This window comes from Perissodus microlepis, chromosome 4 (genome assembly GCF_051167445.1).
Source record: "Perissodus microlepis isolate ML-2025 ecotype Zambia chromosome 4, ASM5116744v1, whole genome shotgun sequence".
NCBI classification, from domain to species: domain Eukaryota; kingdom Metazoa; phylum Chordata; class Actinopteri; order Cichliformes; family Cichlidae; genus Perissodus; species Perissodus microlepis.
The window spans coordinates 6,896,031-6,919,458 of NC_140464.1; the positions used below are offsets into that span (position 1 = coordinate 6,896,031).

Consider the following 23,428-nt stretch of genomic DNA (forward strand, 5'->3'; position numbering starts at 1 on the left):
TAACTGTGCTTTCTTGGCCAGTCGACTCACCTGACCTGAACTATTGTTAAGAGGGAGATGAAAACAGATGAGTGAAAAGATTCAGTAAGCTGATCTCCTCCATTCCACTGCATGGAATGATTTTTGACAAAGGAGCCCTACTCAGTCTTCGAACGTATAAATGAACATATTTCCAAACACTGGACGAAAATAAAAACTTTTTAATTAATCTTAGGAAACATGATGTGAGCTATGCAGTCCTGTAAAGAGGACTGAAATAATGACTTTCACTATGACTTTATGTGTCTCACATTATTTTGTAGGAATTTTGGCCCAACCTTATTTACAATGTCGCCTAAGTTCTTTGAGATACATTCAGCTGTGTGTTGCATTGAGATAACACTGAGTTACCCTCAAGAATTGGTCAAGCAGCAGTAGCATTCGCCTCCCTCTGATGGTGCCTCTGGAAGAGGAGGCCTCATCACCAAAATCCGCCTGTCCCGCACACTGGTATTGCTCATTCTTCTCCATAGATCCAAGACCTGGGTCATCCTCAAGCATGACCTCAACAAGCTCGAGGTCTTCCAAACACGCTGTTGGTGTCAGATTCTCCAAGTGTCCCTTAATGACCGTCTCAGCAACAGCGCAATATGTAGTCAATGTCACCAGAAGCCCTCGATGGAAGAGCTGGTCCAGAAGCGACGACTACAATGGTTTGGCCACGTCTGCCGCATGCAAGCAACTATCGCCTGCCATATCACCTTCTGCTGCAGCAGCGGCCTGCCCACTGGGGAATCAAGCATGACATGCCCAAGAAGACTCGGATCAAGCAAATTGAATGATCTTAAACAACGGTGTCTAACGCGCGAGTCCATCGTTGAACAAGATGGAAACCCTACGGCACCCACAGCGACGTATTGGCTTCGTGGGCAACCAAGCCTGCTGGCCAATTTTGTCTTTCCAGGCACAAAAGAAAAAACACTGAGTTGATCACTTTTTGTAGAGGTGCTCACACTTGCTGTTGATCAGTTAATCAAGTACATTTCATTAGCAGCACCTGACTGTCACTTATCCCCTTAATTGCTGTGGGAGGAGTAACATTATATTTAGTTTTTCACGGCACTGTATAGAACCCTATGGAAACTTTATTTTCCTTATGACTGTAGCCCACAAAAAGAAAAATGAAGTAAAACAAACAATTGAAATATTTTGAAATATTTAATTTTGAAATATTTCATGAATATAAAAGTTTACCCTTTTTTTGACAGCCTTTGTTTATTTGCTGCTCATATAAATACAGTTTTGTCATATATATACGATTAAAAGACATTAGACAGCACACAGTCTCGCAGGGTGATATACTCCTTTATTAAAATAAACAGCCAGCATAGTTAGCGTCAGTAGCTCAGGGATGAAATTCTTTGTTTACACTGTTAAGTGCTCATTTTAATGAAGGATTATGTCATCCAGTACAACAGAAGGGCTCTTTAATGGTTTTTAATCGTCTTTGGACAACAGTGGCTAATTATGTGCAATCTTACAGTGCTAATGGGGCATTTGTTACAGCATTATAACAGTAATAGTATAAAAAAGACATAGTTGGGTATTGTGTTTCTCTTTTAACAAGTCCCACTATAAATAACCATATAAAGACAAATATGCTACACTGAATAATTATTGTTCTGTGACATGTTCTTAAGCAGTGGGGTGAAAAAATAGTTACAATTATGTAAAGTAATATCAACTAGCTGAAAAATGGTGAATATATGATAGAGATGCTCATTAAAAAAAAATGTAACTAGACAGACGACATTTCTCGCATCACTGAATAGTCCAATCTCAGTGTATGTGCAGGGGAGGCTTCGAGTTTTCACATTACACATGTTTGTGTTTCCTATTAGATCACACTAGGCTGTCAAGTTGTCAACATGCCAAACCGAAGATTAAAATTAAGCCCTGCAGTTTCCCTCCTTGAGCAGATGAAACCATCGTCAAACTGAATTCGTGTTCAATGATATGCCAAATTTGGATCAAGCATCAGAGGGGGAGGGGGAAATCCCCAAAACTCCATATACACTTTTTGATTGACGCTATACTTTTAATCGTTCAGGTCAGAACCCTTGAAACAGCAACTGCAAGCGAGACCAGCTGCAAACCATGTCAATGTTTTTGTATTCTAATGCAAGCAAATCTCAGCAGCGTGCTCTGTGCTCATGTCCCCACATACTTTTGGCCATATGGTATTTACAACATGCACAGATGTTGTGCTGCAGTTGCATGTAAATCACCCTAGTCCAGTGGAAATTTTGATGAGACATTAAATTTGTTAGCTACAGATAAGGCTGTCATCACAAAAGAGATGATCTATTCAAAAGACGTGAAAGATTCAACAGTGCACAGGATGAAGAACAAAAACAATTCCTCCCCCACACATGAATACAGAGTCAGCATCTCTCATCTTGTTTTACATGCACACCTCCCTATACTTACTCTCTCAGAAACGTGGACTGATTATCTCTCTCATACAGCCAATGTTTCTTTCATACCCTTTTACACACAACTGATGCTCTCAAACACAGCAGGAAAAAAGCACGTTTGAGCCCTTCATCTGTTGCTAAACGTGACTGCATCCACGCCGTCGTCATATCAGTCACTGCAGATGTTTGATTGATGAGTGGATCAGTGCGGGCTGATGCCGTTGTGCATCTGTGTGAGCAGTATGTCGATTTGCGAACGACTCCAGTATCTTGGCTGCCGAGCACCCAGAGGTGTCAGGCTGATCAGCTGGCAGGGGAATGCCGTGATTGAATGTCCAGGAGCACGCGGCTGAATGTGAGGACACGGAGAGAGAACATTATCGATTTCTGCAAAAATCGCTCTCTCTTTGACCATAAATATTATGGCTCTTTTGGTGCTTGCTTCTGTGAGTGTGTGTGTGTGTGCATACAAGTGCTCTGAATAAAAGGATAATAGTCCTTTCAACTACGGAGTCAGCACTGAACCTTTTTTACTGTCTCTATGATGTCACAACAAATCACATAGCACCTCTCGAGCGTGTTTATTATAATAAAGGTAATCCTACGTCTATGGCTTTGACTCAAAATCCCTGAAATGCGTCGCTGAACGATTGTTTCCAACATTAATTTTGCTTTTGAGTTCAAACAGCTTTCAAACAACTTACCTGAACCACTCAGAAAGCCAGCGACATTCAGAGCAAATTTCTGTTTATTACGAGATTACATTAACTAACAGATTTCGCCGTTTCTTTTCTTCCAGAAGATACAGCCTTTGAGGCAGGTGTGCGGGTACAAATCCACAGCCAGGCAGAGCCTCCATTCATTCACGAACTGGGCTTTGGTGTGGCGCCTGGCTTCCAGACGTTTGTAGCAACACAGGAGCAGAGGGTAGGTGTCTCTCACTCATATACAGTTAATGGTTAGTTAAAATCTTCTCTCTTCTTTGTGCAGTTTTTCCACTCCTTTTTCACATATAAAGCATATCTCATTGTGATAAATGGGACAAAAAAGTATGTGATAAATAACCTGCCATAACAGGACCGTGAGATTTTCTGCAGGTGTGTGAGTGGATTTGTGTGGAAGCCCATGTGGGTCCCCGTAGTCTGAACTTTCAATTGGCCTCTGTGGTCTCTTGATGATTGTTGCCAGACAAATGATGAACTTCCCTCCATTTACTGGCTTTGACCTTTCTGGAAGAGAGGATCTTCACTCAGTCTCAGCCTTATTCAATCACACTGAAGCTTTCTCACATCACACATGGCCAGTTTTAAAGGCTGCAAGACTCACAGGCATACAGCAGTTGTATATGATGTAAATAGTATTTTCAGTGTCACCATTCTCTTCTTCATACAGTTGGTTTTTTTTCCGTTTTCTTGAGGCCTGAGTTGATAAAACTCCACAAAAGGTGTTTCTGCACTGCCAGAGTGAATATATTTCTATTTTAGCTCCCGTGAGCCTTGTCAGTTTACTGAGATTATTAGTTCTGTCTTTCACATTTACCTTTTGTGGCTCTATGTCTTATTTCTTTTTCTTTCTGCCTACCTCCTTCTCCTTTCCTCTCTCACAGTGAGGCTTTTAGAAATCTATTGTCTGGCTCAATAGCAGGAGTTGACTAGATTGCCCTTTTTTGAGCAGGCAGATTTCTGTCAAGGATCTAGGATCTGTCAAGGATTCATTGCCATCTCATTTTTAGAATGGCCTGTGCATCTGGCATGAGAAATGAAATATCTTTTGAAAATTGCTCCTGTCATTTACTGCAGTTAAAGTTTAAGGTTTACAGCACACGCAAAAACAGATTTTATTTTGGCCAATCAAGCTCCATTGGATACTAGATAAACCATATAATGAACAAAAAAAAAACACTGGACCAGAAAATCAAGCCAACAAAAGGAAATTGGCTTTAAATATCCACAAAACTGAGTCAAAATGATGGTTAACCAGATCAAGTTATACTTAAATTTGAAACTTTTATTCAAAGTAGCTGCTGAAAGTCATAATTGGTTCCCTTAGTGCTTAAATAGCTGGTAAAATTCAGACCTACAGTCCTAATTTCAAGAAGACTGATTCAAAATCTAAATACAGTTATAATGCAGTGATTTATGAATGTCACAAACCCATGTTCTCTTCACAAACAAAAGAGAAAACATATCAATTATTTAAATTAACACATTGCACTATTTTATGCTAAATATATTGAGTTTGATGGCAACAACACATCACGAAAAAGTCAGGACAACAAATGACTGGAAAGGCAAGTGGAAAAAGAAACAGCTGGAGGAACATTTTCTAACCCATTAGGTTAATTGGCAAGAGGCTGATATAAAAAGAACATCTTCGAAAGGCAGAATTTCTCAGAAGTAAAGATGAACAGACCAGTTTGCAACAAAACATTGTTTATAAATCAGAGAATAGTTTCAGAATAATGTTCTTCAGTGAAAAATTGTGAAAACTTTGAATCTCTCATTATCTAATCATCACAATGTTCTGTGAATCTGGAGAAATCTCTGTGTGAGGGATCTGCTAAATAATCCGTATTGTTATCTTTGGGGCCTCAAGCAGCTCTACAGTAAAAACAGAAATGCTTCTGTCATGGAAATCCCTGTAAGGGCTCAGGAACACTTCTGGAAATCAGTGTTGGATTTACTGCCAAGAAGCATTGTTACAACAAAGAAATAATCGACTAAACATAATTAACCTAACTTTTTGTTCCAAGTTTATCTGCTGCTTCTCTATTAGCAGCCAGTTCTCACCCCCAACTTATCACATAGTGGCTCATAGACAGGAACCTTTGATATCTCTTTTTGACGCAGTAGGTTCAAATTCAAATTTTATTTTTCACACACACACAACCATACACAGTATGACATGAGGTGAAATGCTTGTAGCTGTGCAATGCAATGCCCGACCATTAAATGACAGTGGTTTTACAGTATTTACAATTTACAGGTTATTACAAAATTTACAGATTTAACTTAGAAATTTACAGTAAAAATGTGCAAATAGCAGAAAGAGATTATAAATTATAGGAAGTGTGCATGAAGAAAAACCAGAGTGCGTGTGGTGATGTGATGTGTGTGAGAGTCCAGTCTTATAGTCATGTGATGTGTGTGGGAGAGAAGAAGCTCCTCCTCATTCTCTCTGTTTTGGCCTTAAGGGAGCGGAAGCGCTTCCCAGACCTCAACAGTGAGAAGAGTCCATTGTTGGGATGGGAGAGGTCCATCATAATCTTCCTAGCTTTGGTCTTGCACCGCTTGGTGTAGATGGTCAGCAGGTCAGGGAGCTCTGATTGAATGATGCGTTCGGCTGAGCGCATCACTCTTTGCAGATCTCGTCTGTCCTGCTTGGTGCTGTTCCCAAACCAGGTGCAGATGTTTCCCGTCAGGATGCTCTCGATGGTGCAGGAGTAAAAGTTCTTGAGCACCTTCAGTGGCAGATGGAAGTCTCTAAGTCTTCTGAGGAAGAAGAGACGCTGACGGGCTTTCTTAACCAGGGTGTTGATGTGACAGGACCATGACAGGTCCTGAGTGATGTGGACACCCAGGTATCGGAAACTGTCCACTCTCTCCACTGGCGCGCCAGTGGTGAGTGAGATGGAGGGGGAGACTTGTTTTCCCACCCTCACTGATTGGGGTCTGTCTGTGAGGAAGTTGAGGATCCACTGACACAGTGATAAGCTGAGTCCTAGATCCGTCAACTCGGTGAAAAGCTTAGAGGGAATTATTGTGTTGAATGCTGAACTGTAGTCCACGAACAGCATCCTAACATAATTCCCTCTGCCAGTGTCCAGGTGACTCAGGGATGTGTGGAGCAGGTGAGATATGGCATCGTCTGTGGAACGATTAGTCCAGTAAGCAAACTGAAGCGAGTCGATGGTGGCAGGAAGTGAAGAAGTGATGTGATCTCTCATCAGTCTTTCAAAACGCTTCATTACAATTGAAGTCAGTGCTACTGGACGGTAGTCATTGTGGCAAGCGGGCCGTTGTTTCTTTGGAACAGGGACAATGATGGACTGTTTGAAGCACGTGGGAACCACAGCTTGGGCCAGGGAAAGGTTGAAGATCTCCGTGAACACCGATGCTAGCTGGTCAGCGCAGGCTCTCAGGAAACGGCCAGGAATTGCATCTGGTCCTGCTGCCTTCCTGGTGTTCACCCTCCTGAAGGTGTTCCTCACAGCATGCTCTGTGATGATGAATGCATTGTCTCCACTGGTGCACTCCGAGTGTGCGCAGCCGTTTGTTGTTTTAATTGCTGCGGCGTCGAAGCGAGCGCAAAACGTGTTCAACTCATTAGCCAGTGAAGCGTCGGCATTCATCATTGAAGAAGCTGGTCGTAAACATGTTGTTCTACTTTTTGTGTATTTTTTGGTTTGTATCATCACTGTCTGGGATGTTTCCAGTTTCAAATCTTATGAGGAAATTGGATGGTTGTTATCAATCCCATGCATGCTGTCAGTATGTTACCTCCTCTCCCGTCTAGGTGGTTATCACATCACGGGAAAGGAAATAACTATCAGCAGTGTGATTCCACACATGCTGACACACACACACAGAAACACGAAGAGTGGCTAGAAGAGAGGAGGATGTTTAAAGCACTTGACTTCTCTGTGCCGTACAAGCTCGGGGCTCATCTGTTGAACTTGATATCATTTAGGCACCAAAAATACTTAAGATTGGAAAAGAACATATTTAAAACACATTTTACAAAGATACATTATATGTGCATGTGCACACAGCCTCTAGATGTCATATCTACACAATATGTCTTGCTGTCTTATCACTGAGTAGACTGGACAGTGACAGTATACTCAACCTTACTGAAGTCAGAGGAGGGCACCTACCAGCAATATTTATGGATCTGATAACAACTAAATAAGGTGCGTGAAATATGCCACGATGGTAATGCAGAAAAGTAAAAAAAAGAAACAATGGTCTAAATATATCGGAGACAGGACTTGTAGTGCTGTTTTCTGTTTTGTTGTTATATTTTCCAATCCAGCAAAATTATGTTAGCATTGCCCAGCACACTGTAAAATGAGGCCAAAGTAAAGATAAGTCAGTAAGGTATTCCAGCATGAATGTTAGGAACTTATCGTGAACAAAATGTAGTTGGAACCTTGCCTCTTTAAATCACAGCTCATTGCGGTGCAACAAAGAGAGACTTCAGTGAGAGGCAGAAAGGAGAGGAGGAGATCTATCCAGGGATGGTTCAGCCTCTTGGGCAATGAGCCTCCAGGGCTTCTGTCTCAGCTCATCTGTCAGCCCAGTTCTGTGACTGGCAGGGTGAAGACAGCCCCTGCTCTTCCTGCCTGCCTGCTGCGAAAACACTCTCCCTCTCCACAAGCCTGCACGGTAGGAAACACCACTCCAGCTAATTAATGCAGAACTCCACTTTGTATCAGGAGTCTGAGAAGAAAAATCTACCACTTTGAGCAGTTCCCACCTGTCTTTTCAAGCTTTTTCTCCGTAAACCTGGAGGGCATTTTAAAATACGTCCCAAAACAATCAGGATAATGATGATTGGGTAGGGTAATTTGGGACAATGATTGGGAAAGAGGCCTTGTGGAGGATGTTAAGAAGCTTGGTGATTAGTGAATCTTTGTAATGGATACCAATCAGTTTTCATGTTAAAATGACTGACAAAGACTATAAATGAACTCATTTTTGGTTAATAATATTAGGCGGAGATCAAAGCAGCTTTAATCAAGTGTGCTGAGGCACAAAATACATAGCCTATGGTGAGGGATGAATGAGCCCTCATATGGAGCAGGGCAATTTCAAGTTTAAGCTCCCCGGATGCAGAAATCACCCTACTGTGGGCTTTTAGCTGAAGCTAAAAGGGCATGGCGTCCCCTTCATTGTCAGAGTCATTCTTCCCAAGGATAAAAAAAATATTTCATTATACTATTATTCCATTGCTCAAAGTCATTATGCTGGAGTTCGCCGTGGTAGCATTAGAATTAAGAAAAATAACATGGATAAGTGCAAATTTTGGAACTTGCTTCTGATTTGTTGAGGTCAGGCTTAAGCCACAACGCTCAAATTTGCTTTTCAGCTCACTCAACCGGCACGAATTTATTGTAGCCCACCCTGTTGTAAACTTTTTTTTTCTTTGCTGACTAAGCCTAATTGCATTGCTGGGGTATAACAAGGGGAATGGAACATTGATTAATAACACTTTGACTGGGGCGCAGGCCTCAGCTCTTATTAGATGAAACGTAATCAGGTCAGCAGGTCTCAACGCAGTGAAAAGTGATATTGAGCACCTTAGATTATCTGATTACTAGAAATAATCAGATTTTGAATCAGCCTCAGCTGACTCTAATTAGGCCAGAAGTGAAGATTAGCTGAGGTGTGAAGGTGGTTTTAAAGGTTAAGGATGAGGGGCACCTTTTGTAAATCTCTAACAAATTAATAATGCCTGGGTGTTTGTAGTCATTGCTCACGCTTCCTGCAGCCATCATGCAGGACATGTTTAATTATCGCAGGAGACATTCTTACCTGCCCAGAAATGGCTAGAGGCTTCTGGGCTATGAAACATTCAACATGGTAGATTGTTGTTTGGATTGTGTTTGAATTTATTGTTCTAATTGCTGGTAAAGTGATTGCATCTGCAAGAACTACAGAATTAGGTCTGTCTGGAAGCAGAGATACAACATTACCTGATAGCAAGGCAGAGTTTTTAAATTCTGTCACCGCTAACAAGCAGACTGTGGCCAAATTTCACCTGGCAGGCAGTAGCATTTTGTCTCATCCAAAAAAAAAAAAAAGTGGTCTTTTGGCAGAGCACGTTGCTTCTCTTGGGATGCGCTGTGATGACAATGAAGGGAACTAAGGAGCAGAGGGTGGTGAGTGATGGATACAGTGCACGGCTGGACCTCACTGCCTCTCTTGTGGAGCAGATGGGCCTCCACGCTGCTCAGCCCGGTGTCCCTCGTTTCTCATCTGTTGTCCCAGTCCTCAGAGCTGCAGGAGCAGAAGGAGAACATTTGGAGTTGTTGTGCTCCCATGTCTGGGTGATGTGGGGTTTTTTTCCCAGACAGACTCTATCTGTTGAATTGTTTTCTGCACCGCCTAGTTTGTTGCGAGGCTCTTCTGCTTTTCCGACTTGGCTAGATTTCAGCAGCCGAGGAAGGTGTTTTGTAGAGCTGCTGTCACTATCAGACCGCATCGTGGATGGTTGTTGAGTATCTGCAGGTTTTGAAAAGTGTCTTTGAAAAAAAAATAGCATAAAAATCTTGAATATTTTCAAACTGATGATGCATACAGGAACAATAGAAATGTCAATAAAAATCTATAAATAGGTGTAGGTCCTTTTCTTTCTTAGTTCTTGGTCTACATCATTATATGTATTATTACTATGTAATACCACAGGCCTCCAAAGACATCCATCCTTAACCAACCTCCACTTTATTTCCTACCTGTAGCTGACCTACCTGCCTCCCCCATGGGGCGAGTGTGAGTCGAAAGCTCTGGAGTCTGGCTTTTTCCAGGTCTACAGTGTAACTGCCTGCAGGATCGACTGTGAAACACGCTACATAGTGGAGAATTGCAACTGCAGGATGGTGCACATGCCTGGTAAGCTCCCCTGCTATTCTGACAGGACTGGGCAGAAAAACATCAAAGTAGAGGTGATGCGGTATTGAGCACGCATTCATCAGCAAGAGTTTTCAGCACGGTTTTATGAGATTTAACTCCATTGAGAGGCCTCATAATGATATGATAAGTCAATGCTGGATCAGGTGTTGGCATTTAAAAAGCCCTGGGATTATGTGTCTGGCAGGGGAAAAGGTGCTGTGCCTTGCAGATTGATTCATTCATCTATGTGTTTATGGTGCGAGGGTTTCAAGAACTTAATGTTTAAACACCACTGGGTCAACACCTCTTCTAATGTGTCTTATTTAAACTGCTCCTAGGAGATGCTTCGTACTGCACACCTGAGCAGTACAAGGACTGTGCTGAGCCTGCCCTTGGTAAGTCTGTTTGGATACACACACTCGGGATTCAAGATGATACACATGTAGCCTATGCTGGTTTACATATGATTTTTGCCTCAGCAAAGGATTAGGATTATTTTTTCTGTTGACACAGAGCTTTAATGCTAAACCTGATTTAAAAGTAAGCAACACTGGAGAGAATTTTAAATGGGAAACAGCTCAGGTTAAGAGTAATGTGGTAAAACACATGGACAACAACTGATTGCCACCGTCACACTGTGCATCCTGCTTGTAAGAGAACATAGGCTCTGCAGACACAATGCTGCTCTTCTGCTAAGGCGTCAAAAGTTTCTGTCTATTATATTGTAAGTGTATGTGTCACTTATGAAGTTTTTAAATTAATCAAGAGGAGTCATCTTAATATTTCCCCTTGTGCATGAAGGGCTCATCAAGTCTGTAACCACCATCAGAGCAGACAGGGACTGCAGTGTAAGAGTTCAATTTAATGCCTGGATGGTCAGAAAGATAATGCGTCATATTTCCTGCATTGAGCTAAAAGACACAACCATGTAAAAAGTTCTGACAGGCCTGGCTCACTTTTTCAGAGTCAAGATTTTATATTAACTTTGCCAGTTTTATTAAGTGTAGGCTCATCCAACGACTTCCTATGAAAATGCTTCTGCAAATACATCTGTCTGATATCTTACCAAATTGACACACAAGCCAGGCAGTATTGATTTTTTTGTGATTTTATCTAGATTAAATTTCCTGAAAAGTGATAGCCTTTCAAGCCCGCTAGATCATAAGGTGTTTTCTCATCCCGTTTCCTATATATGATTGTCATGTTAGGGTGTGCTAGCAAGACAGGGACTGCAGTGTTCAGTTTAGGCTAGAGGTGGAGCTTATGTGTAGCAAGTTCATTGAAATGCTAATAGGCACGCACAACACCTAAATACCAAACTTTAAGGAATATAAAACTACAGCAGCTAACCAACCTGGCAGCACTGTTAAAAAGTCTACTGCATAGCTAATGTGCACCTCCCCATAATGTAACTATACACTGAACGTTAAGTCCCCACGTTGTACCTGAGAGAGTGAATGCATCAGTAAGGAAGATGAGGACAGACACTTGGTAATTATCTTTTCGCATACAGTAGCAAAGGCCTTCTCTGAGTGTATGCATAAATGCATGTAAACAAAGTGACAAGAGAAAAGAAGGACAATTATACAACATCTGACTAAACATAATCTATGCAACAACAACAATCTAATGCTTGTGGTGGTGAGAAGCCCATTTTTAATTAGGAAGAAAATAATCTGTCACCTTTTCAATGTGTATTCTTTTTGAAAATGCATAAAAAAGGTTGGTGTTTGGAGCTCACTATGATGGAACTACATACAGAAGAAATGATAACAATGACGGAGGCTAGGTTGCAAGAATAAATAGCATGAAGGACAGCAACGGTGTAGCCCAGAGAAGGTAAACAGAGACCTGAATAGATGCTTAGAAAATGAGTAAACAGGTCAGTGGAGGGCTGCAGGGAAATCAAGACACAGCAGCATGTTCTTTTTTTTTTTTTTTTTTTTTTTTAAAAAAGAGAAATGGTGGTGCCCTGGTATGTTACCCAAGGTTGCACCTATGGCAGCTCATTCATTATGTGCGCCGTTTTTTTTTTATACGCCAGGGATTTATGAGCATCTTTCTGCTAATAGCTTAACGCTTCTGACATCCCCACTGAACGGCAAGCAAAAATGCCACAGAAAGCCCTATAGCTCACCACTGTCTATGTGTTGTTCAACCTGTGAACTGTAGCAAAAAAAGTTATGAGTTTTGGATGTGCCCCATTGAATGCGGACCAGTGGGAAAACAAGTGGGAATGTGGCTAAAAGTTCCTCTTGAAAGGAACTGAGAAACAGAACAAACACAATAAGAATTGTGACTTTGATGCACATCATGTCTGGCCTGGTTTTCCGCTGTCCCACTGCAGTTTAAAGACTCAAAGACCTTTGCAATGCAAGACATTTCCACTGTTACTGGGGGGGAAAGACTAGTAATTAAGACATCATGGCACACCTGAAACTGTTAACCAAAGCCACTGATAGCCATGTTAATTCAAATCTAATATATTTTTATGGTAAACAAAAGCGCATAAACACTGAGCGAGTACATAGATACACTGAATATTAACTAGATTCAGAAGCACAATGAGTAATGATGACCTTTATCAACCTCAACTGCTGGCCAGTGGGAGTTCATCAGCAATACTTGCTCTCATCCTACAGCTTTCTCCCTGCTCAGCCCCCACCTTTCTCATCTCATCATAAATTATTTCTGGCAAGCAAGGAATAGACAAAACAGTCCAACCAAACTTTGAGGCAATCAGCACCAAGCCGCAGCACTCCCACACCACGAGAGCCCTCGGTGCAACTCGCCCATATTTTGTTAGCATGCACTCGAAAGCACAAGTTACATGGTACAATCCTGGAGTGCACAAGGCTTAGGTGCATATTCCAGACAGCTATTTTACTCTCTCTTCTGTAATTGGCTTCATTTTTGGAACAGTGAGGCTTTCATAATTCCAACACACTCACTCACTCAGCTTGGATCATTGAATGCAAATGAATTCAAGTTTAAAGTCCAACTGCCAATTTGCTATACCCACCACAGGAGATTTCACACAGCAGAGTTTGATTGGGTTTCTCTACCCATATAACTGCGTCACTCAAGTCCTGAAGTAGCCTTGAAAATATATTTTAATAGGAGACAGTTGCATCTGCTGTCTGTGAACAACTTGCTTATCTTTGCTTTTGAGGAAATGTAGATGGCTTAAAACTATAAATCCAGGCAGAAATGGTCTTCAGTTTCTCACGTAGCTGCTTCATAAAGCAGCATGTTTGTAGTTTTTGTCAGGTAATGTATAACTAGCTGTTAATGCTAGCATTATGAAAATTATGAAATAATTTCACGTTTTAGATTAAAATGTGCATGACAAAAAGAGTGGAGAAGCTGGACAAAGGTTATAGGCTTAGACAAAGAAATCAATCATTCGAATGCATGAGGCCTTGCTCTCATGTATCCAATAACGTCTCATTTGAATAAGAATAAGAAACCACTGTGAAGCCATATTGAATTTCCTCTTGCAATTACGTGACTGTGTGGTCCCGCCAGCTATTAGTGCACCGTGGGGAATATCTGCCTCCTGCTCTGTGATCTGCGGGCCTGCCACAGCGCTGCCTTGGTCAGAAAAAAGGTCTGATTATGTTAACTTCTGCTTTCTTTTCCATTCTGACAGTTTTTTTTTTAACTCCCACGATTTTTAGCTCTGAAAAGAGAAGTTTTTTCATTGTGGGAAAAAGAGTTCAGTAATCTCTGGCAAAATTCAATGAGCTCTATTTAAACAATTTTAGAAAATCTGACTTTAAGAGATTGATGGGTGAGCAGTCTCAGTACCCGAGAACCTTTTATTTGAAAAAACATTGCTTGATATTACCATCACTCTTGAGAGAGTCGGTGTTATATTAGGAGGCTGTGGACTTCACACAACCTCATTCGGTGTATTCAAGTACTTTTTCCTCCGAGTCTGCCAAAGCAGAAGCTTGAGTAGAGCTTGATGTTTCTGCATCAGGACTTTGTCTCCGTCAGGGTAAAGGGTGTATCACAGAGCACATGGTTATGTTTGATGCTTTATAATTTCTCCTCTGTGACACTAATTATGACATTCACTTTCATTAGGGCTTGATTGAGTAAACATCCACATAACACAATAGAACTTTTTAAATGTGGGCAGGCGTTTATGCTGATTTCTGTGCCGGTGTTTGTACGTACAGCACGTGTGACCTTTAATTTTAGTTAGAATAATGCCAGACGAGCAAGGAAAAGAATAGTAAAAGTCGTCAGTCAAATAATTGTGTTTGTTTGCAGTTGGATGGAGTGTAAAACTATAGTAACTATTAAAAAAGTAAAAATGTGTATCAGTACCTCAATAATGTGTAGTCAGAAGTGACCACAATTAAATGAAAGGGTGAATTTATCAGTTAACATTAGAATGACGGGTTAGCAGGCTACATCAGTGAACAATGTGGGTGCATCGTATAGATACAGATCCTGCCAACTACTAAGTATCAAAGTAAAAAAAAAAAAAAAATACTATAAATACAATACTTCCAAATACAATACATCCAGATATCCAGATAATCATCCAGAAAAGGCTTCAAAACCACAAGCACAAACTAGAGATCCAGTTTAGTGTCTTAAAGATGGATATCAGCTACAGCTCCCTGAGTTGGCATTAAGTTTAAAAGGGTTAAAAAGGGCGAGTTTCAAAATCACTCTGTATGTTCCTATGAAGAGGCAGAGACCAAAACTGTTTTTGTATTAGGCTGTAACCATGTTTTTTTTTCTTCTTCTGTGACGTTAAACATCATTTAAGCATTTTAACATCAGGAATTGAGTTCTGGAGCTTCAGGTGGACACTCAAGGAACTGCTGTTTTTGGTGCTTCTACAGTGCGCACACAATTGAGAGCAGAGTGACTACTGTGGACTCGATAAGCTTAAACTTCATACACAAAAATGGGGTTATGTGGAGGTGTGGGTGGGTTTATTTGTCCTTCAGAACATCACTTTAGTGAAACAAGCAAATTAGTTTATTTCTCTGATTCATTGTTTGTCTGCACAAATGCTGCTCTCACTCTTCGTTCTCTATGCTGCTCACTGTCCACTATTCTCGCTCTCAGTGGTTAAAAAAAGCATTTGAGCCCAAGTCTAGATGTATTTGCAGTCAGTTACTGCTCTATACCTTAATATAAGCAAACGGCTTTTATGAACTTTTGTGGCCACTCACCATTAGATAACTGAGAAAGGACAGTAAGCCCCACTAAAAATCCCAAAAAGCACTATCCTCTGAGCAGGGCAAAGAAAAGGGTTTGCAATCCCAGGGGACAATTCCTATAGTATAGACATTCTTTTAGTCTTTTATTATATCTTGTAATAAGAGATATATATTCTGTAGTCTCAACGGTGAGTTGATTTTCTCATACAATATTAGATTAATATATCGACCGCTTTGTGCAGATGACTCACTTCCTGGACATTTTTATTGAAATTTATTATTACACCAGTTCGGTCTGGGCAAAGGTTCTTTAAATAAATGGGATGAGTCGTTTTTGCCAGTTTGATATGAATTGCCTGAGGGATGAAGGGCTTAAAAAAAATGTGGAGATTGTCAGCTTAATATTCAAAAACACATCAGGAGCCTCACACCCACAATCAATACTTTATGAAACTCTTTATAAAAACACCGTTCAGGTAGATATGAGCCAGTTTGGTCCATTTGCTGCCTTCAGATTGGATTTCTGACTATGTCTGGAATTGGAATCTAATGTTTTTTTCTTGTGTCAATCATGCTCATCCCATCCTCTGTCATTTTGTTCCTTTTTTTTTAAATTTCACATTTAAATACACTCCCCCCCATCTCCATAACCACATCTTTATGAAGCTAAACTGTCTGCTGTGGAAAGCAGTAACTGCATGTGCAGGACGCCATGCAACATGACCCGCTACAACAAAGAGTTATCCATGGTCAAAATCCCCAGCAAGACTTCAGCCCGCTACCTGCAGAAAAAGTTCAACAAGTCAGAGAAGTACATCACGTGAGTAGATAACTCTCCTTATCATTCTGTATCTGCTATATTATAGTAATTAGTACATAACCATGCTACAGTTTGTCCTGTTATTGCTGTTGGAAATGACACTATGCATGTATAAGGTGTTATAGACACAAAACATAGGCCATTGTAGCCCATTAGCATGGTGTTGTTAGGCAACATGATGATGTTATAGTGTATAATTCAGCTTTTGCAGATATTGACAGAATAAGGTGTGATAAGTAGCTGAAAGTGCATGAAGGGGAAAAAAAAAAAAAATCAGATAATTTTAGTCCATTGGTAGGTGGTTGCCAAGCAACCTGATGATTTCAGAATATGTTGTGCATAACTGAGGATTTGTGAATATAAATTAGATGTTATTATCATAAAATGAAAATAATGTAAGTTGTTATGGGTTTGTGAACGATGAAAACATGCCATTTGGTACAAGGCAACATGATGCAATCATAATGTCTAATATAGATGAGAACCTTCAGAGACCTGCGGTGTTCTTTGTTAGCCAAGTTTGGTTGCTCAACACTACTGATCGTGCAGGACGAGTTTTTCTGAGAAAAAAAATAAACACACAAACTTCTTTTAAAGCATGATGGCTTGCAGATCCTACACTTATAACTGATCCTGTGGTACAGTTTATAATTTATAGTTATCTTTAACCTTAATTAAACCCAGTTTAATGAGTACTAATGTGCTTTTGTTGATTAATTAGAACTGTTCACTTTGTTTACTCGTAAACATATGCAACATGACATTTTACAACTGAATAAAAAAGGAGCTGAGCTTACTTTGTCTATGAATTGATCATTTGAAGGGTAGAAAAAAGGAGAAAACCAAACTCTGTAAAGAGGTTAAGCAGTTTCTCCTTGCGAATTACCCGCGCAAACCACTTGGCCTTTTCTCTGTTCTTGCTTTAAATAAAGGTTGTAGATAACAGGGATCGTTGAAAGCTGAATTAAGGTAGCAAGCAAGTTGTTTTTCCTCTAGTTGCTCTTGAAATGAATGAACTATTATTAACTGAAGTTTTTACCTGAAGTGGGGTTTTATTAGGAAAAATAAATGAACCTTCTGTTACCTTTTACAGAGACAACATCTTGGTGTTGGATGTGTTCTTTGAAGCTTTGAACTACGAGACCATCGAGCAGAAGAAAGCCTATGAGGTGGCAGGCTTGCTGGGTAGGTGGGCTCATTGATTTCCTTGATTTCCAAACCTGGATCCCATATGGAAAACAAACAGAACGCATGTATAAAATCTTGATGTTTGTTTTATGTACAAGTCTTAAAAGTGTGATTTATCTTATTTATCTTTATTCATGAGCATTTTTTATAGATTATACTGTTTACTTGATTCATATTTAAGTTATATAATATGTTGCTTTTGTTAGGTTACTGTATTTTTGAGATTTATTTCTATTTCTTATATAAAGGATATTAGCCGTAGCTAAATTACTCATTACTTATTGGTAATGGAGCATCTTGTCTTAAAAAGATAATTCCAACATACCTCATAAATTTACCCATTAATAATCTCCATGTTTCCTTATTAGAGATTGAACACAGAAAGCTCAGTAAAGTTGTTTATGTTTTCATATTATATAGTTTATGAATGCCAGTGGCTTTGAGACGAGCTGTGATGGTTTGAGATGTTCTGGGATTCTGGTGTCAAAACTACCAAAGAAAAATAAACCATGTCAAATATGGCCGTTCAGTCAGATGCTGCTGACGTCACAGACAGCATCTCTGCCCTTATGTGCCAAAGCAATATTAGATGCAGACGGATAGCAGACCTGTTTTAGAGAGCAATAAAGTCGGCATTAGTAGTTAGCACTGTGGTTCATGCCCTGCATTTTGTTTAGGTGTCCTATCACTCCTTGCTGTGTTTCCTTTTTCCTCCACAGCAGCTTCAGAATTGGTGCAGAGCTGAGTCTGATAGACTATTTCCAAATTAAATGATCCCTTTCTACTTTTTCTACTTTCTAAAAGGCAATAAATGCACTATAAAGTGCAATTTTGGAGTCATTTTAATGACCTTTCAAGACCTAACATATCTTTTGTATCAGTTTGGTCCAACAAACTGCAGCACCATCCGATGAGCCATCAAACCAATGGATCTGTCAGTGTCGCTCGACTTTCTGGGTCACATCTTTTATTTCACCAGTAGCAACACGCCTCTTGCAATTTATAACACCAGGCTGTTTTCACAATGAAGAAAAAATTGTCTCTCTTTCTGCCTGTCTGTCCCTGTTATCTGTGCCTACGTGTTGCAAGTAAATCAAATCAAGTCTTTCCCCTGACCATGACACAAAGATCTTTCCAGAAAAACAAAAGAGTGTCTTTGCTTTGTATTTCTCTTGGTGTGTCTGTACTGTACTTCTGTCCTTCCACAGGTGATATTGGTGGCCAGATGGGTTTGTTCATTGGAGCCAGCATCCTCACCATCTTAGAGCTGTTTGACTACGCGTATGAGGTCTGTTTCAAATTTCTTACTGTCATATATACCTGTTGAAATGACTAATAAATCCTGAACACCAGCCCTGCTCTCAATAGAGTTTAATAATTTTTGTTTTTTTGATTTTTGGTAGAGCCCTGATCGTGAATGGTGACAACAGAATCAATGTCACAGCTACAAAAAGCAGATAAAAAGCTAAATTTACTCTGGTTCTGGCTGAGATAAAGGACTGTGGGATGATACTTTTCCATTACCTTTACTCTATTGTGCGCCTTTTTTTTAGAGCTTCTCATGCTGCTTTCAGCTTCGCGGGGTTCTGATAAGCACATAACAGTCTTCGCCTGCCCTAGGGTTTTACAGATACACAGAAAAAGTCATTTTGAAGATTTTTTCCTTCATTTTAATGACCATAAAGGAGTTATGGGGATAAGAAGGCCTCATGTCACTGCCATAAGCATTTCTAAAGCAACTTTTTTCAACATGAAAGCTGTTGCTTTCACGCTGAGCTTATTGTAATGTCGTACTTTGTTGCGACATTTCCCACCTAATTACGTTTTTACCTTGAAACCAAATGTTTCTTTACAGTCAGTAATTACAAGAAGAGCTCTCGGAGATCTTCTCTAACAGTCGGAATTAAGTGTTTCTGATTTTTATTTTCTGATCTGCAGGTGGTGAAAGACAGACTACTGGACTTACTAAGCAGAGAGGAGGAGGAGGAGAGTCATGGAGAGGACGTGGTAAGAGTGACCTTTACACTTTTTCTTGTTAGTCGTCTTCACTGAGAGCTCTTTGGAAGTGGAGCATGTAAATCTGGTATAATTTCACTCACTCTGATCATGCATATCAAACCGTGCACTATTCCTGCTCCTCCACACAAGCATGTAGAAAGGGCACCCAAGCAAGACTAAGACTGTGTTCTGACCATGTCATGGCAATTTGGCAGGAGAGCTTAGCTCCAAAAGAGATGTCTTGATGAAACCAAGCAGCAACAACCACTGTCTTTAGTGTTACTAATGTCAGCGACAGTATAAGGAGTACCATAATGTTGATGGACAGAACTGTCAAACTGTGCCCTAATTTAATATACATTTAAAGGAGGATATCTGCAGAGTAGTCAGTGAGAATTATCAGCTTTCAGTAGCAGCTTATTAGACATTACTTTTTGTTTGCTAATTGATTTTATTGTTATTATTATTATTATTTAGTTTTTGTGTGTGTTTGTTTTGCTGAACTTTATTAAAACTGAAAAAATTGCTCATGTGTATATCCATATCTCTTATGCTAACAAAGTTATCCAGTCATGACTGAGTTTCAGTTTTAATAATGGAATAATTAGCTGGTCTACTGGTTAGCACTCCCAGTTATGTGAGTGCAGAGGTTAGCACTTTTTCCCTCACAGCAAGAGGGTTCATTACATAGGGAAAAAAACCCTCCAGAAGAACCAGGCTCAGGAGGAGGCAGCCATCTACTACACTCAGTTGGGGATGATGGAAAGAGAAGAGAGCAGAGAGAGACAGGACAAAATACATACTATAAAGAGAGAGCCAGACTTTAATGATAGCTGATGAGTAAATGCAAAGTAGTATATAAATGCACAAAAAATGAAAAGTAGTGAACTTCTGCACTTCACAGTGCATCATGCAAATTTCCCAGCAGCCTAGGTGCATTACATCGTGTCTAAGGGAGGGTTCAGAGTCACCTGATCCAGCCTTAGCTATAAGCTTTATCACAATAGAAAGTTTCAAGTCTACTCTTAAATGTAGAGAAGGTATCTGTCTCCCAAATCCAAACTGGGAGCCCTGCCAAACTATTTTTAAAGAGAGCAACATACTCTGTTGGGGTGATATGGTACTATGAGGACTTCAAGATAAGCTAGCACATGATTATTCAAGACCTTGAATGTGAGAAGAAGGGTTTTAAATTTGATTCTGAACTAACAGGGAGCCAATGAAGCGAAGCCAGTATAGGGGAAATATGCTCTCTCTTTCTAGTCTCTATCGGTACTCTCGCTGCAGCGTTCTGGATCAACTGAAGGCTTTTGAGGGAGCTTTTAGAACAACTTGATATTTACAATAGTCCAACCTAAGTAATAAATGCAGTAAGCAACTTTTTATAGCATCACTAATTGTTTTTATCCTGAGTTAGTATTAGGTTAGACACCATGTTTCTAAGATTTTTAGGGCCGAGTACAATAACCTCAGATTTATCATTTGTTTTGTTTTCCTGAATTCAGATTAAGGAAATGAAAACACATTAAGCCAATGAGGGTTTGTGCATCTTATTGGTCAAGTAAAAACCTTTTGATCAGACCTTGCATACTTATACTAATTCAGTTTTCAGAGTTCAGGTGGAAGTTTGGTCATTCTAAATACTACCTGTAGGATCTTGCCACTTTATAATGTGACCTAGCCCTTGGCCTTTCACTCTTTTTCCCAGAGTTCCTGTGACCCTGTGGCAAACCACTCAGAGTCCATCAGCCACACCGTGACTGTCCCCTTGCAGACAACGCTGGGCACCCTGGAGGAGATTGCTTGCTGAAGCCCGTCTCCCTTCCCCTCAGAGCAACACATATCCAGCGGCTGCCTCCACTAGGTGGCGCTACATCCTTCGCTACAGCATCCTGCAGGACCTTAAAAAGGGAGGGGAGGAGACAAGGACAAGAACACTGGTTGGTCTAAGGACAGCGCTTTGCTCTGTCACACCCCTCCCCCCGTCTGAGGCACTAATAGGGATGAAGGAGCTGTCAGCTGGACTTATCAGCACTTTTTGTCACCCTGCAATGGGAGGGTGGCCTCTGCTGTGCCAAACCCGCAGTGGGGTCTGAGTCTCCACATGCACGCACACACAAAAAATGTGACTGGGTGGGACAATAACCCATAAAGGGGACTCATCCCTGTGCAGCATATTTATGTAAAATAACACAAATATGTTGCTCACTGCCAAACGAACTGTACAAAAATTGGTTTCGACTGTCCAAACTGCATGCGTCGATCTCTCTTGCTCTCTTTGCTGATGCATACGTTGGACTGCAGTGTTGCTTTACTCTATATGTGCGCCATTTGCCCCGCCCCCCATCTGCAGCACAGGCCTGTAACAAGGGCCCAGGTGAGATATTGAACTTCGAATGTACAGATTGAACGTATGGTTGTTTAAAATCATAGTTCAGGTTGTGACCAAACCGTCTCTGAAATCTATTCTAATGAGCAGTTTATCATTTCTTACAACATGCAGCTAATTATCTTTGCACTAGGAGTTGGTGAAGTGTGAGGGGAAAAAAAAACGTAATATTCTTTGCTTTGTTTATTGAAAACAGTGTGAACATTTAGGAGCCCACATTTTGCAAATTCTTTTCACCTTTCAGTTTCTGTTTAACGAGTTTACTCGAAGGCAAGTTTGTTGCGTGCAGTGCTAAGCCCTTCTTTACAGGCATCTTTAAAATGATGCCGTATGCTTACATTTAATTTATGTGAATAAAGGACTTGCTTCTGGCTGCTGCACTTCACCAGAGGATTTATTTGCCTGCCAGACAGCAAGCCTTGTACAAAACACTGCAGTAAATGAATACGGCCAGGGAGTTGTTAAACCATTATTTCATTAAGAGAATGTCAGGGTGAAATTTTGGACAGCTATACCATTTTATCAAGAATGGCATCGTTTTGTCCTCGGCCAAAAGAAATCCCCAAGCTTAACAATTTTAAACCATTTTCATGATTATAAAAATGATTACAAAAGCACCATGAGGAGTGTTTGGCCAGGATGTTTGTTAGGATACAGGGTCTGCTGTGTTATGGTGTAAATAATTGTGTTTTATTTTCTCTCTATGGCTTTCATAAAAACGGGTACCACGCAGAGATGCCTGAAGCAAATCTTATTGAAAAGAACTTTGGTGAAACATCAACTCCAGGTCCACAATTGACTGCATATATGTCACGTTTCTTTAAGAATATTACTCATTCAGCAGTTCTAAGTAGGCCAGTATGTTATTGAGGTAGTTGAATGTCGTGCTAAAAATGAAAGACCCATGCTTTTCAGTACGGGTTTAGCTGAACCTTGAGTGTACTCAAAAGCAACCATTACATAGTACATCGTGGCTTCACACCAAAAGCTTTTGTGATACTACTCAGAAGATTTAGTGTATCTGAGTTTTTTGGGTTTGTTTGTTTGGGTTTTTTTTTTTTATTTCTAGCCCATGATCATCCTGGCTTGGTCTCTGTCATCATGGTAATATACATTACAGGTAGGAATGAATTCAAGTGCTTTGTTAGACTGTTTGAATTATGATTTCCATCTGTGGCTCAACCTGCTGTCTGTGTGTATCTCATGTTGTGGCTTCAGACGAACACAGTCCTCAGCTACCCTGCAGGGGGGAACATAAATGTGTCTCTTCTCTCGCCGGCACCGACACTGGCTGTTTCTTCTGTCTACGTCAGCTTCAGTTGTTATTGGAGGACAGCGTTTTCTCATTTTGTGATGCAGCATACAGTGTGTGTTTTTAATGTGAAATGATTAAATGAAAACATTGTTTTGCAGCGGCTGGGGTGTTTTTGTGGTACGGATGAGCAAGACAAGCCTGTTTGCGTATCACCGGTGAACAGCAAGGACACCTAATGTGTTTTACAAGGGCATCAAGCAGGAAACAGAGGATCAGAAGAAGAGTTGCTGGGAATGAAAACTGAGGATAGTTTTAGTTCAGGCATCTGCAACCTCAGCTGAAATAATGGCGTTACATCTCTGTAAGCCGCTTTGCAACCCGCATACGCACCAGATCCTTCTCCTGAGTTAATCGATGTCATATATGCTGTCACTAAAGCCTTCTTTGTTCTGTGCTGGGGTTTTAAATGTCCTATGCCTTTAATTTCTGCATATTAAAGAGTGGGGAGGTCCTGGAAAAT

General features: G+C 40.5%; 1 protein-coding gene across 2 annotated transcripts in view; it reads left to right on the forward strand.

Annotated features, from left to right (window-relative positions):
- The window catches only part of asic2 (acid-sensing (proton-gated) ion channel 2), a 402,072-nt gene extending 379,007 nt beyond the window's left edge, over positions 1 to 23,065 (forward strand). For both annotated transcript variants that reach the window (XM_084925296.1, XM_084925295.1), the window contains 8 exons: positions 3,256 to 3,383; positions 9,919 to 10,069; positions 10,408 to 10,464; positions 15,925 to 16,078; positions 17,172 to 17,263; positions 18,475 to 18,554; positions 19,205 to 19,273; positions 20,973 to 23,065. In XM_084925296.1, the coding sequence (XP_084781422.1) occupies positions 3,256 to 3,383; positions 9,919 to 10,069; positions 10,408 to 10,464; positions 15,925 to 16,078; positions 17,172 to 17,263; positions 18,475 to 18,554; positions 19,205 to 19,273; positions 20,973 to 21,074 (833 nt within the window). In that variant the 3' untranslated portion in view covers positions 21,075 to 23,065. The remainder of the gene's footprint in view (positions 1 to 3,255; positions 3,384 to 9,918; positions 10,070 to 10,407; positions 10,465 to 15,924; positions 16,079 to 17,171; positions 17,264 to 18,474; positions 18,555 to 19,204; positions 19,274 to 20,972) is intronic.
- The last annotated feature ends 363 nt before the right edge of the window (positions 23,066 to 23,428 follow it).